The 12,379-nt window shown below is 35.7% G+C and overlaps 1 protein-coding gene across 1 annotated transcript in view; it reads left to right on the top strand.

The window, feature by feature from the left end:
* SLC9A3 (solute carrier family 9 member A3) overlaps positions 1-12,379 on the top strand; it is a 50,339-nt gene that overhangs the window by 21,981 nt on the left and 15,979 nt on the right. Inside the window, exons 2-6 of the mRNA XM_053949416.1 lie at positions 2,656-2,958; positions 7,647-7,807; positions 9,756-9,834; positions 10,619-10,796; positions 11,801-12,021. Of these exons, the coding sequence (XP_053805391.1) occupies positions 2,656-2,958; positions 7,647-7,807; positions 9,756-9,834; positions 10,619-10,796; positions 11,801-12,021 (942 nt within the window). The remainder of the gene's footprint in view (positions 1-2,655; positions 2,959-7,646; positions 7,808-9,755; positions 9,835-10,618; positions 10,797-11,800; positions 12,022-12,379) is intronic.

The raw sequence follows: 12,379 nt of genomic DNA, 5'->3' as shown, positions 1-12,379 counted from the left end.
TGGTTTTCAGATTTTGCGTGGGCCAAATACAAAAATGAAAAGAGACTTCTCTAGACCCCATTCATGCAATATCTTTCCTGTCCATGGCCTGCATCCTTAAACCAATAGAGTAGAAGAATTTATTGCTGATAGTATTAAAATCTGGCACAGATAATCAGTGGGTTGGTGTTAAAGGGGACCAGACAGAGCTGATTCACTGGGAAAATGCAACTTTTAGGAGGAGACAATGTTATAACCAAAATCAGATTAGCTTCCCAGAATTCAAAACTGGTTTTGGTTGAAAAGGGGAGAATTCTACAGAATATGAAATTTTAGCTGGACATTGTTTTTTTTTTTCCCAAATGCCTAGTTTTGAAAAGTCTTTGCAGGTTCATTTTAAAATTTTAACTTTAACTTCTTGTAGTCATGGCTTATCTGCTAACATAAGATTAGGAAAAACAGACTTTGGTTAGTAAGACTAGCTCAGCAACATTCATTTTCAGGGATAAGGAGATAATCCCCTCTCTGTGAGGTGATAAATTAGTTGATAATTCACTGACTGGAAATTCAAGGAATCAAGAATGACTAGTAGGAAGGACTTCTGAGAAGCTAATGCCACAATTTGTACACATGGAATAGTAGCTAGTTTACTTTTCTTCATTTAATTTCCTCTCTCTTCTTTTTTAATGCAAGCCCATGGGATTTTATAACAAAGAGAGGAAACTTAACAGAAAAACCAGGGTGTTTGTTTCTGTGAAGTGTCATTCATCTCTTCATTACATGACACTGATGACTTAGAAAGCTGGCATGGTTTAGTCAGCTTCACTGAATGCAGTTTGGTTTTGTGTCTGATTGCTTTTGTATTAAGCCCACTTTTTAGCTGTGTTCCAACATGTTTTCAAGTCTTGACTGCAAACTCTCAGGAGCATCTACATTCACGCTCATTATTGGCTTAGGGATGCTGTGGTCACTTTTATGTTTTCTATTCTGATGAGACCATGAAGGTTCTATAGCTTAAGTAAGCACATTATTGTGGGGCTGCTGTAATGATGATGGTGCCTGTGTAGATGCAGCCAAGGCAAAAGCTGATAGCTCAGGACTGGGGCCCTTAAAACACCCTAAAAGGTAACTAGTAAATGTTTGACAAGGAACAATACTTGGATGGGAAGAAAAACAATGGTCTTTCAGTAAAGCAACCTGGCCTAGATCTCTGCATGGTCATTGGAAAGATTCTTCCACTATGGCTTAATAGTCTGGAATTCATAATGATGGATTTTTGTCCAAGCTAGTTCTTAGCTAAATTGCGTTAGCATTGTAACAGCTTCAACACAGCTATTGTTCAAACCAGGAGAAACTTAGTGGCTTTTACTAAAATTTTCTTTCTGAAGTGTAACTCATTTTCAACACAAAGCTATGTAAGTAAAGCCACATTTATTGGGTCAGTTTCACAAAGTACCAGTGTTCAGGCCATCTGGGACACATCATTACTTAGGATAAACTGAAGGACAAGCTTACAGAAATCCCAAGAAAGTCAATGAAATCACCCATCCTTACTTTTTATCAAACACTTCTGCCTGTTCCTCCTATTTTATGTAGACTTGACTTCTCTTCCTCCTATCTATCTTTGTAGACTTGACTTCTCTGTTCTTCTCTCTGCTTTTTTATTTTCTTTTATCTGATACCTATCAAATGCACTATAATTTCTTTTATCTGATACCTATCAAATGCATATGTTGCCACATGTATTTGCAGTCTTAGTTGTGTTTCTGTCACCTTGAACAGTCTTGTTTTTTTCTGTCTGGTCATGCCATCTCTCTGTCTCTTTAGATTTGCTCATAGAACTCAGTAATTTTCCCTACTTCTAATTATTGGCTAGTTTAATAATTTGACCACACCATTCTGTTACACGTTTTGCTGTGATAAATATCATATACAGTTTGTCGTTATTAACAGATTTTACGTACTATCATAACATACAAACTTTGTGACACCTTATACAAAAGAAAGCAGCCTACTGCAGAATCATTCCCCACAAAGACTCATTTCTTTCAGAAAGCCTCTGAATTATGCGAAATCATTATTAGGGATGTCTTAAAGAAAAGGCCCAAAAGGGATCTCCCATGATTTAAGCTTCATTCTTTTTCTGCTGCAGGCTACATTATCAGAATATTTATACATTTAAAAAGAGTTGTCTTGAAACTAGTTCTTTCAGCATCCTTATCATATCTTCCAATAAGCCTGTTAATAAACAGATCATTTTTTAAAGACAATAATTAGGATTTTGGGTGTGTATTTTTAGTTACAGAAATAAACCATAATGTCATCCATTTCCAGGACTTCTCCATTGCTTTTCAGCCTTGCACTTACTGCTTTGCACAGAACATCATCTTTCCCTAAACAGATCTTGTTAAGAGAAGATAATGCAATGAAGGATATAAATGTGATGGAATATTGGCTTCAGATAAGTTAAAATATGCTGGATAAAATCTGAAGATCAACTCTGGTTTTTTTTATTCTATAAGTGTCTGTATCCCAAACATTCCACGTACGCTTTTGGGTCTAATCAAAATGAAAGCAAAAATTTGTGTGGAGTCAAAATTGCCAGCAAACAACAGTCATTGCTCAAATTGTTTCTCCATTTAATTTTTGACTCACTGTTTTTGTGTTTCCTTGCAGTTTTCCACTTGTCCCACAAAGTCACTCGGGTGGTACCAGAAAGTGCTCTGCTGATTGTCCTTGGTCTTTTCCTCGGTGGCATTGTATGGGCAGCAGATCACCTTGCCTCCTTCTCCCTGACACCAACCGTATTTTTCTTCTATTTGCTGCCCCCCATTGTTTTGGATGCTGGGTATTTTATGCCAAATAGATTGTTCTTTGGAAATCTTGGCTCCATCCTTTTGTATGCTGTCATTGGGACAGTATGGAATGCTGCCACAACTGGTTTATCCCTCTATGGTGTCTATCTGACAGGAATAATGGGTAAGTTTGATCTGTGAAGACACAATTATGAATGCCACTGTATATACTGTTAGATGGGTGATAAGTTACAATGTAACAACACTTTCCAGCAGAAAAATTCAATTTTAATGGCAGCAGTTTGTAGTATTTTTATCAAATTTAAGAATGATCTTTTCCTTAGGGAAAAATCTTCCCTAAGGAAAGTATAAAAGCTACTTGAATACATGTCTCTTATATTGTCCTGCTCTAAATGTGTGCACACACGCCCAGGATAAAACTCAGGATTCTTTCTGCTAATGGACATCTGGACAAAAACACACACTAAAGGGCTTGTTTCTTTCTGCTGTGATAGAAACCTTATAAGTTACTCTGAAATGAAAGTGTCTTCCTGAAGTCAGCTTTAGTATTATGTGTTATTTTACTGCTATTTAATAATAGATGTTATTACTGTATTTAATGTTATTAATGCAATTAAGAGTTATATATAATAAGTGTTATCTAATATTAAGTGGCTACTAAGTGGGTATATATGCATGACCCATCTACATATCTCGTTTGCATTTTTTGAGTCTGGAAATTGTAACTGAAGATTTAGAGGTTTTATAAAATGAAGTAGCAGATGTCTTACTAAAAAAAAAAAAAAAAAAAAAAAAAAAAGAAAAAAAGGAAGCCATTTTAATGGGAGCAATCCAAAGGGGCTTGAAAGGGTAGCTGAAACACAATTTTCTAGACCACAAATCCAAAAAGTGAGGGTTTCATATTGCTAGTGCTTTCCCCAGAGGAGCTGTGGATGGCCCATCCCTGGCAGTGTTCAAGGCCAGGTTGGATGGGGCTCTGAGCAACCTGGTCTAGCAGAAGGTATCCCAGGTAGTGGTACTGGACGTTGTAAGAAGTCCCATCCAGCACAAACCATTCTATGATTCTAAGACACACTTTGTCTTAATTACAGTGTGATGTAAGAGCACAGGTCTGCTAGAAGAGGCACAGACCAGCAGTACTTAATCACCACTTTCATTTAAGACTCACGTTATATAATTGCAGTTTGTAATATAGACAGCTATGGTGGATACATTTTAGATATTTACCTTGTTCTAAGTCTTATTTTAGAAACAGTAATATTTTCTTAGGAAGATACAAAGGTGACGGCTCAGATGCAAAAGTCTTTGACAATTTTAGATAGATAAGAGGTTTACTGTGCTTTAAGCAATATATTTCATCCACAATATCACATTTATAATTAAAATCAGGTGTTCAGAAAGAAAATATATGACAGGGATATTTCTACTGCAGATTGGAAAAGGATTTCTTTATTTAAATATCCAAGATGCTTGGACCAATTTAAAAATATGACCAAAAATATTTTCTTAAAAACTTGTTCTCAGAAATATAATGTATGATAATTACTTTAAAAATATGTTGCTATAAGTCATTAAAGGGAAAGGATTGATTTCCTTACAACATGTGAAATAGAAAAGTTGACTGTTTTCCAAAAAAAACATTATTTTAGGAGAAAAATTCACTTAAATTATTCTTCTCCTCCCAGTCTGTAAACAACTCATGACTAGCTGCAAAACTGGGTTTGATGTTTATATGTTCTGCTTCATCAGTATGCAAATCTTTTAGTGACAATGTGTACTAGAACTCTGAGCTTACAGCTACACAGGACAATCAGCCCCTACCACAGGTCATAGCTAAAGCTCTACAAGAGAAATTTGGGGATGTTAATAAAGGCGAACAATAAACTGATGTGTCTGGCAAACTTCAATGTTTATAAAGAGCATTATTTGTGTACTGTGGGGACCTGTCTTTTCCATGAAGACCTACTAGAGTTCTAATTCCAGCTGTGAAAAAGGCCAGATAAGGCTGCCCCTGATTCAAACTATGTCATTCTCCAGCAAAGCTAAGTAGGAGTCTAAAATACCTACATGGCACAGACTTACTAATCCACTAAATCTATTGTGTTGACCTCAAAGAGGTCAACAAGATCTAACCACCACACTGTGAAAAACCTTGCTGTTGTTACTTGCTGAAGATAGGAGAATGTTGCGTTGCTCAGTTTCTAGAAGAGTTCATAGTACCTTCTGGTTGAAGCTCCATGGCGTATATTTATTTCTATTCCACTTGTTCTGCAATTGAAGTGAATAATGATAAAAGTAATATCATTAAAATGTAGAAATGTAAATCCACTCAGACTAAGAGGAACTAAAACCAAATGACTTCTAGCTTTGCCATTCAGTTAGCTTGTAGTACTGTCCATCAATATAAGAATGCATAATCCAAATTGGATTGCATAGATTTCCCACATAAATAAACATAAAAGCAGCTCTTTGTTGGCATTCAATACCCTTGAGATATAATAATTTGCAGAAGGAAAATGGAGAAAGTGGTAATGAAGAAATCCTTCTTTAGAACTGAAATAAAAAGACTAGCACATTAACCTGTTAACCATCAGTCTGCTTCCACTGAATAGGAAGAATTATGTAACTGCTGATTGCAGTGAACTGTTCACTGTTCATGGGAGAACTAACACTTGCAGTATTGTGGTTGTAACTAGTGCTTAGAATAGTTTTTCCGACACAATCTAGGTGATAGCTGCAACATGCTGAGTGTGTCTAAAAGTCTTAAACTGGGCCCAGTGAACTTACCTTGGTCAGGTGTCACTGATGAGCTGGAGGAAGCCATGGTTGTGTTCCAATTGAAAATCAATGCTGTTATTACTCTAAATGAAAGTCTGATTTAGAAACTCCAGGCGTCTTGACAGTGCTTTGTAGGAATAATAGATGTGTCCTAATCTCCCCATAAATATTTCCTTACTAGATTTGCAAGTCTTCAAAGAATGTACCAATTATTATAATTGGTAACACATAAAAAAGATAAGCAATCTCAGTGAGCCAATTTATTTTCAAATCTTATGTTCTATTATATCATGATAATTGATAGTTATTGTCATTGGTCTTGTTCCTTCCTTAGGCCTGCCTGAGAAGGACAACATTTGGTGGAACCATTGCTTAGATTTAGGTTCAAGGCTGTTCTCAGAATTTTTGGCACAGACTTAAGGTCACTGCCTCAATCCCACTCACACACTAAAACTGATAGGCTCAGTTCTTGTTCACAGCCCCATAGGTCCAAGTGTGAACAAGACTATTTATCTTCTTGAAAAATACATCTGTGCAAGCTATGAATTTCTGTTTTCAGGGCCATACCCCCTACAAACTGTATGGAAACCTTGTAGATATTCTGATTGGCAGATTGTAGCTAAGAGAATATATACATCTGCAGCTCCACCAGAGTACTGGGCATTGTCACATATAACAGGGTGTTGTCTACTCCTGTCTCTGACTGCCCATGTAAGTATCCTTTTCTTGAGTAAATAAGCCTATGCCATTTTGTTTCAAAACTATTTGGAATCTGGTTTCCGTTTCAATTACATTCTAAGCACAAACCATTTTGAATTTGAAAAATTACCTTTCAGAGTTCTTTCTAGAGGGGTGGCCATGCTGTTCTTGAAGTACCTTACAGGCACTACTGATCCTGTGGCTGTGGCTATGGCTACTGACTGTCATTGTCTGACTCATGCTTCAAAACCATTTAAATAGTTGAATTTCTTCTTTACCTATAGAAATCATGCCTGAAAATTGTGGGCATGGGCTTCTGCATTGTGTTATAATGAATGAATTCTCAACCTGTTCCTTCTTTGCTCTTCCTCATATAATTTTTGGCAACATCACTTCTTAATGAACCTTGCTTCCTCCATCCATTAATAAACACAAAGGGAATTTCACTGCTCAGAAATCTTTTCCTTAGAAAAAAATGACTGTGTTACGACTTTGATTTCATGAAGAGTGTAGATTTTGCTAGGTATTTAGGGAGCTGAGCAAAGCATTTTTTGTGGCTATGCTTCTTTTCTTTTTCTGCTACTTTTAAAATGACAGTGAATGCTTGTCTTGGTCTGTTTGTATAACTGAACAAAATAACCTTAATAACTAAAAGTAAGTTTAAAAAAATACCGAATTACACTGTCACCAGAGTTTTGTAGCTTCAAAACTTTTGAAATCATTGCCAAAATTCCTTAGGGGCTGCAACACAAACATGTTGAGGTACCTTTTGGTCCTTCATCTATTTTTATGGTCCACTTGCAGACAATTTAACAGCCTCATGAATCCTAATTTGGAAACAAGGAGCTTAACCACACCTGTCAGTGAGTAAGGAGGCCACTATGGGTATTCAGTTGTACTGAGTGCAGTTAAACACCACTGTAGCGGTTCTTAGTGACCAAAAGTCAAATTTTACCTGTGACATGAAATATTTTGGAATATTTACTTCCGAAGTGCTGGTATGGCCCTCTTAACATCTTGTGAGTTCTTAGTTATCCTCGGATAATTTAGTCAAATTAGACAAACCATGCAACACACAAATAGAAAGCCAGTTTAGATCTGGAACTGTCTGGTCACAAGAACAGGCCAGTATTGCTTCTGCTCCCAGAAGTAACTTTGATCCACAGGGGCCAATGTTGAATCCAACAAAACTTGTAGGATACAATATGACTCAGTGCAGAACTTTTTAAGTAGTCGCTGTAACACGCTTTCCAGTTGATACCTTGGCATCTCTCTTTTCCAGTATTTGGCATTATCTGTAATATCCCAGTCTGTCAGTACTATTGCTAATACAGAGATTATTCTGCTTATAATTTGTTTGCTTTGTTTTTGAAGGTGAACTGCACTCTGGGCTGCTGGACTTCCTCCTCTTTGGCAGCTTAATTGCTGCTGTGGATCCTGTAGCTGTTCTGGCAGTGTTTGAAGAAGTCCACGTCAATGAAGTTCTATTCATCATTGTTTTTGGAGAATCCCTTCTGAATGATGCTGTAACTGTGGTAAGTAAATTATATATCCCAAAGTCAACCTAACTCAAGGGGATTTCTTCTGAAGCGCATTTTTCCCTTTAAAGAAACATTGTACTCTCTGTGTATATCTACTCATGGGCTACTGTAGCGCATCTCATGGTGTTTTCTCTCTTGCTTACAAACATTAGATTTTTGAGCTTGAAAGCTATTTGGAGCTGGTAAGTGACATAAAACACACAGTCCTGAATTGGACACTTCAAATGAAGTTTCAGGGGTGCATGTTCAATATGCCTTTGCTGTTTAAGTAGGGCTTTCATGACTTAATGAAATCAGTTCCAGGGGTTTTAAGCCTTCCTTTGCTGTTATTTTTTAATGCACATACATTTTTCTCCATATCTGTATTATGTTCATAATTTATATGCATACCTTAGCCAGTGAGAGAAAGAGAGAAAGAGAATACTCTTCAAAGTGTTTATGCCTGCTCCCTTAGTTTTACTTTGATCAGATGTTTATCAAACAGGTATATAACAAAGAGGTAGTTTGGAAAAAAATTGTGTGATATTTTAGAAAGTTTCTGGGGTTTTTTTTGCAAACATTTTTTAAATTTAGAAAGCCTGTAATAGACGTAAAATAATCCCAGATTTCTACTGATATTTTGATTGAAACACCTTTTCTTTTCACACTTTTTTTTTTCCCAAATAAAATTGTCAATATTTTTGTAATGCAGTGCTAGTGGTCAGGGACCAGGAAATCCTAAGGCAGAAAGATGCTATGCAAACAAGATTCTGTACAGCTTCAGTTCACTTTTGGATCATTTCCTATTCCTGCTCCTGCCTATCTTCAAGGGAGGGTAAGACATGTTCATGAGGCTCAATGACTTAACTTTTTGCAGCCAAGGAAGCAAAGCACTCTAAAGTCATTGACAGCAGCCTAACTGTTCACATGAGTTTGAAAATGACAGTATTGCTTCCAGAGAAACCTAATTGCCCTTGGATATTGGTATCCTTAGTACTTCTGAGGTAATGCCAGAATTAAAATAAACCTCTGATGAGCTCAAGTATCAACATCACTGGCTTTCAGAAGAAAAGGAGATTTTGTTACTGTGAAATTAGCACAAACAGTCTACAAATAAAAGAAAGTTTGATTGTTCATTGATGAAAAAACAGAAGAGCAAGTATGATCCAGAGCTACAAAGCACAGCCTATGAGGAAATTTTAAACAGTGGAGTTACTACCTTGAAAAAGGGAAGACTGGAAGACAGAAGAAAGTGGATGGTATAGCATTCTTTAGACATAAATATGTAAAAGACTACTGTTACAGAAAAAAAGTAGCCTGTATACCATGACTACATGAATACAATAAGAATTATCAAGTTTAGCTGCAACAAGGAAAGCTGAGAAAGCCTCATTCACCACTGGAGGAACTAAGAGCAGATTAAACTGGCATGTCTCAAAAATTATACTCATATAAGGATAAGGTGATGGATCAGATAAATTCATTACTTTCAGCTCAATCACTGCTAATCAATTATTTTAAAAGTTTTAGCACAATTATTATATTCTCTCTTATGTTCAACTTATATATATTCAACATAATTCAGTATCTTATTATTAGCATCTTATTACTGTCTTATTAAGTATCTTATTTATCTTATACATGTGAGTAAATGAATCTTTCAAATACTTGGATTTTACAGCAAGAAGTGTTTTAGAAAACACAAATATATGTAACAATGCTTCATAGGTGACATATTGAAGAGAGAAATGTATTGTTGTGAAGTGTTCTTTTTTTAAATTTTTGTTTCTTCTTGGCCCGCTGCATTTCTTTTATTTTGAGAAAATGTAAAATTCTCCCTCCAGATAGAATTTCCCTCAGTCAAACACAATTTCAGACTTCATAATGTTGAGGTCCCTAAGGAGATTATTTTAATAGACTCAATTCAGGAGCAATTATTAAATTAGTCTACTTTTCTTTCCAGGTGCTGTACAATGTGTTTGACTCTTTTGTTGCGATAGGTGCAACGAATGTGACAGGGATTGAATGTCTCAAAGGCATAGGTGGGTAGAAATTAATTCTGTATCACAGAATTGGTGTATATATGCAATATTTTAAACAAAACATTATTATTATGCTATTGGCAACTGTTGTTTTTCAGCCCTTTCCATTATTACTCATATTCACACACTCGTATGGCATAGGCAAATGTCTTAAGAAAATAAATAAATAAATATTTCTGAATATTTGGGAAACTTAATCAGATCTGTTTTCTTCTGAGGACACTCAACAGATGTGGAGTTCATTTGTTGAGAACACCAAACCTGACAGCTATATATATTTTCTTTGTATTTAATAGCATTTCCTTAATTTCAGCCTATGGTCTCCCTGCATTCCAGGAAAATCGAGATTGCATACAGGCACTGCCACTCCTTATCACTGATCACCATCAAGCAATGTTTGCCAGTAGCTATCAAGAAATTTTGCCTGAAAATTTAGCCACTATTTCCCATTATAAGCATTGCATGAAACTAAATTATCTTATGAATAAATGTTTTAATAGTGACTTTGTCATGTTCTATAATATGCTTTTGTAAAAAGCATTTATTTACAGAACATGGGAAAAAATAGTACAAAGAAATGCAGTGGTTTTGAATAAAAGTAAAACGGTGAGGCTTAACTTCTTTACTTAAGAAGTAGCCTTGTTTTTCTACAGAAATGAATTTGACATATCCTCCAAATTTTTCTGTGATTTACTGGCCATTTGCTGTCCTTTCTCTGGAAGAGAACTAGTTCAAACAATTATATTTCTATGGTTTAAGTTGTGTTAGGTGTTTTGTTTTTCAGTGTCATTCTTCGTGGTGAGTCTTGGTGGGACACTGGTTGGCATTTTCTTTGCATTCCTGCTCTCATTGGTCAGTCGTTTCACCAAGCACGTGAGGATCATTGAACCTGGATTTGTGTTTATCATTTCCTACTTGTCCTACCTCACAGCAGAGATGCTTTCTCTTTCTGCGATCTTAGCGTAAGTCTCCTTTTACTACTGCCTACAAAGCAGATGAGAAGGGAATATGGTTTTTAAAAACATTGAAAGGAAAACCTAAATTATATGGGACAACTCTATATTATATCTATATATCTATATATCTATATATCTATATATCTATATATCTATATATCTATATATCTATATATCTATATCTATATACATTAAAAGTGTATAATATATTTTATATGAGTATATATACATATATAATATTATATGGGACTCATTAAGTTTATGCTGGATAATACTATGTTCACACTGCATTAGATTATAGTTTGCCAATCCTGTCATTCAGCCTTGAAAAGGAATGCAAGTTTTCCAGTACCTGCTGAGCAACATGAGGACTCCTTCACAAAATACAGACATGACTCTTTCCTCTGTTATTAATAATACTGCAAACTTAACCGTTGTCCATTTGTTATGACATCTTTCCCTATAACTTGAAACTGAAGCAATATTTTTCTAAGGGACTATGTGAATGTCACTATTCTCTGTTCTCTCTCTGTCTTGGTTGACCATTAGGGTTTGCCTAAATGTTGCCTGTTTTGGCTTGAGTACCTCTGTGGTCTTTCTTCTCTTAGTCTCCATTGATTCCCAGCAAACCTTTCTTCTCAGTTTTGCTTGTCATGTTTGTAGATGTAAGTAGTAAGTGTATTCAAGTTCTGAAAATCTTTTTGCAAACAAATCATTAGTTTATGACTAATGTAAACAAGGTTCAAAAATTTGCATTGAAAGCAGTATGGTAATCAAAAGAGAATTACAGTCTGTTATGTTCTAATGAAATGCTGTCTTCAGGCCACTTGAGGTCACATCAGCATGTATGTTTGAGATATGCTTTTTACCAAGGGTAGACTCCACAAATGCTCATGAATGTATCTTTTCTTAGGAATTAATAGTGGATTTTTATCACTATGTGACAGACAGATGGAAATAATATTAAATGTTGCAACACATATTTTCTGAACAATTGCTTCTTTTTCTAGGATAACTTTCTGTGGCATTTGCTGTCAGAAATATGTCAAGGCTAACATATCTGAACAGTCTTCTACAACTGTAAAATATACTATGAAAATGCTAGCCAGTGGAGCAGAAACTATTATCTTCATGTTCCTGGGTATTTCAGCTGTGGATCCAAATATCTGGACTTGGAATACAGCTTTTATTCTGTTGACTCTGGTCTTCATCTCTGTATATAGAGTTATTGGTAAGAGAGTGACCTTCCTGTCCTTGCATTGTACTGTTGATGCAATCACATATTCTTTAGCCCTCTCACCAAAAATATTTGGAGTTCTATGTTTATTCCGTTTGAAACATTCAATTTATTTTAGTTGAATTTATTGCTGGATTTGGGTTAGAGTTGTAGAGTAAGCTCTACAGTAAGTTCTGTCATATGCTGAAAATATAGCAGGATGTCATTTTTGATGATGTGTGAAGATATGAGTAGCCCAGCAGTTAACATGAATCATGCAGTGGCTAACCTTTGCTGACCCAGCAAATGGTATTGGCAAAATCTCCCAGTAACATGGACTTTGTTCTTTAACTTGCAGCCTAACAAAAGATGT

The sequence above is a fragment of the Vidua chalybeata genome, chromosome 1, assembly GCF_026979565.1.
Source record: "Vidua chalybeata isolate OUT-0048 chromosome 1, bVidCha1 merged haplotype, whole genome shotgun sequence".
Taxonomy (NCBI): Eukaryota; Metazoa; Chordata; class Aves; order Passeriformes; family Viduidae; genus Vidua; species Vidua chalybeata.
Note: the sequence above shows the minus strand (reverse complement) of the source record. Positions and strands in the feature narration are given on the sequence as shown.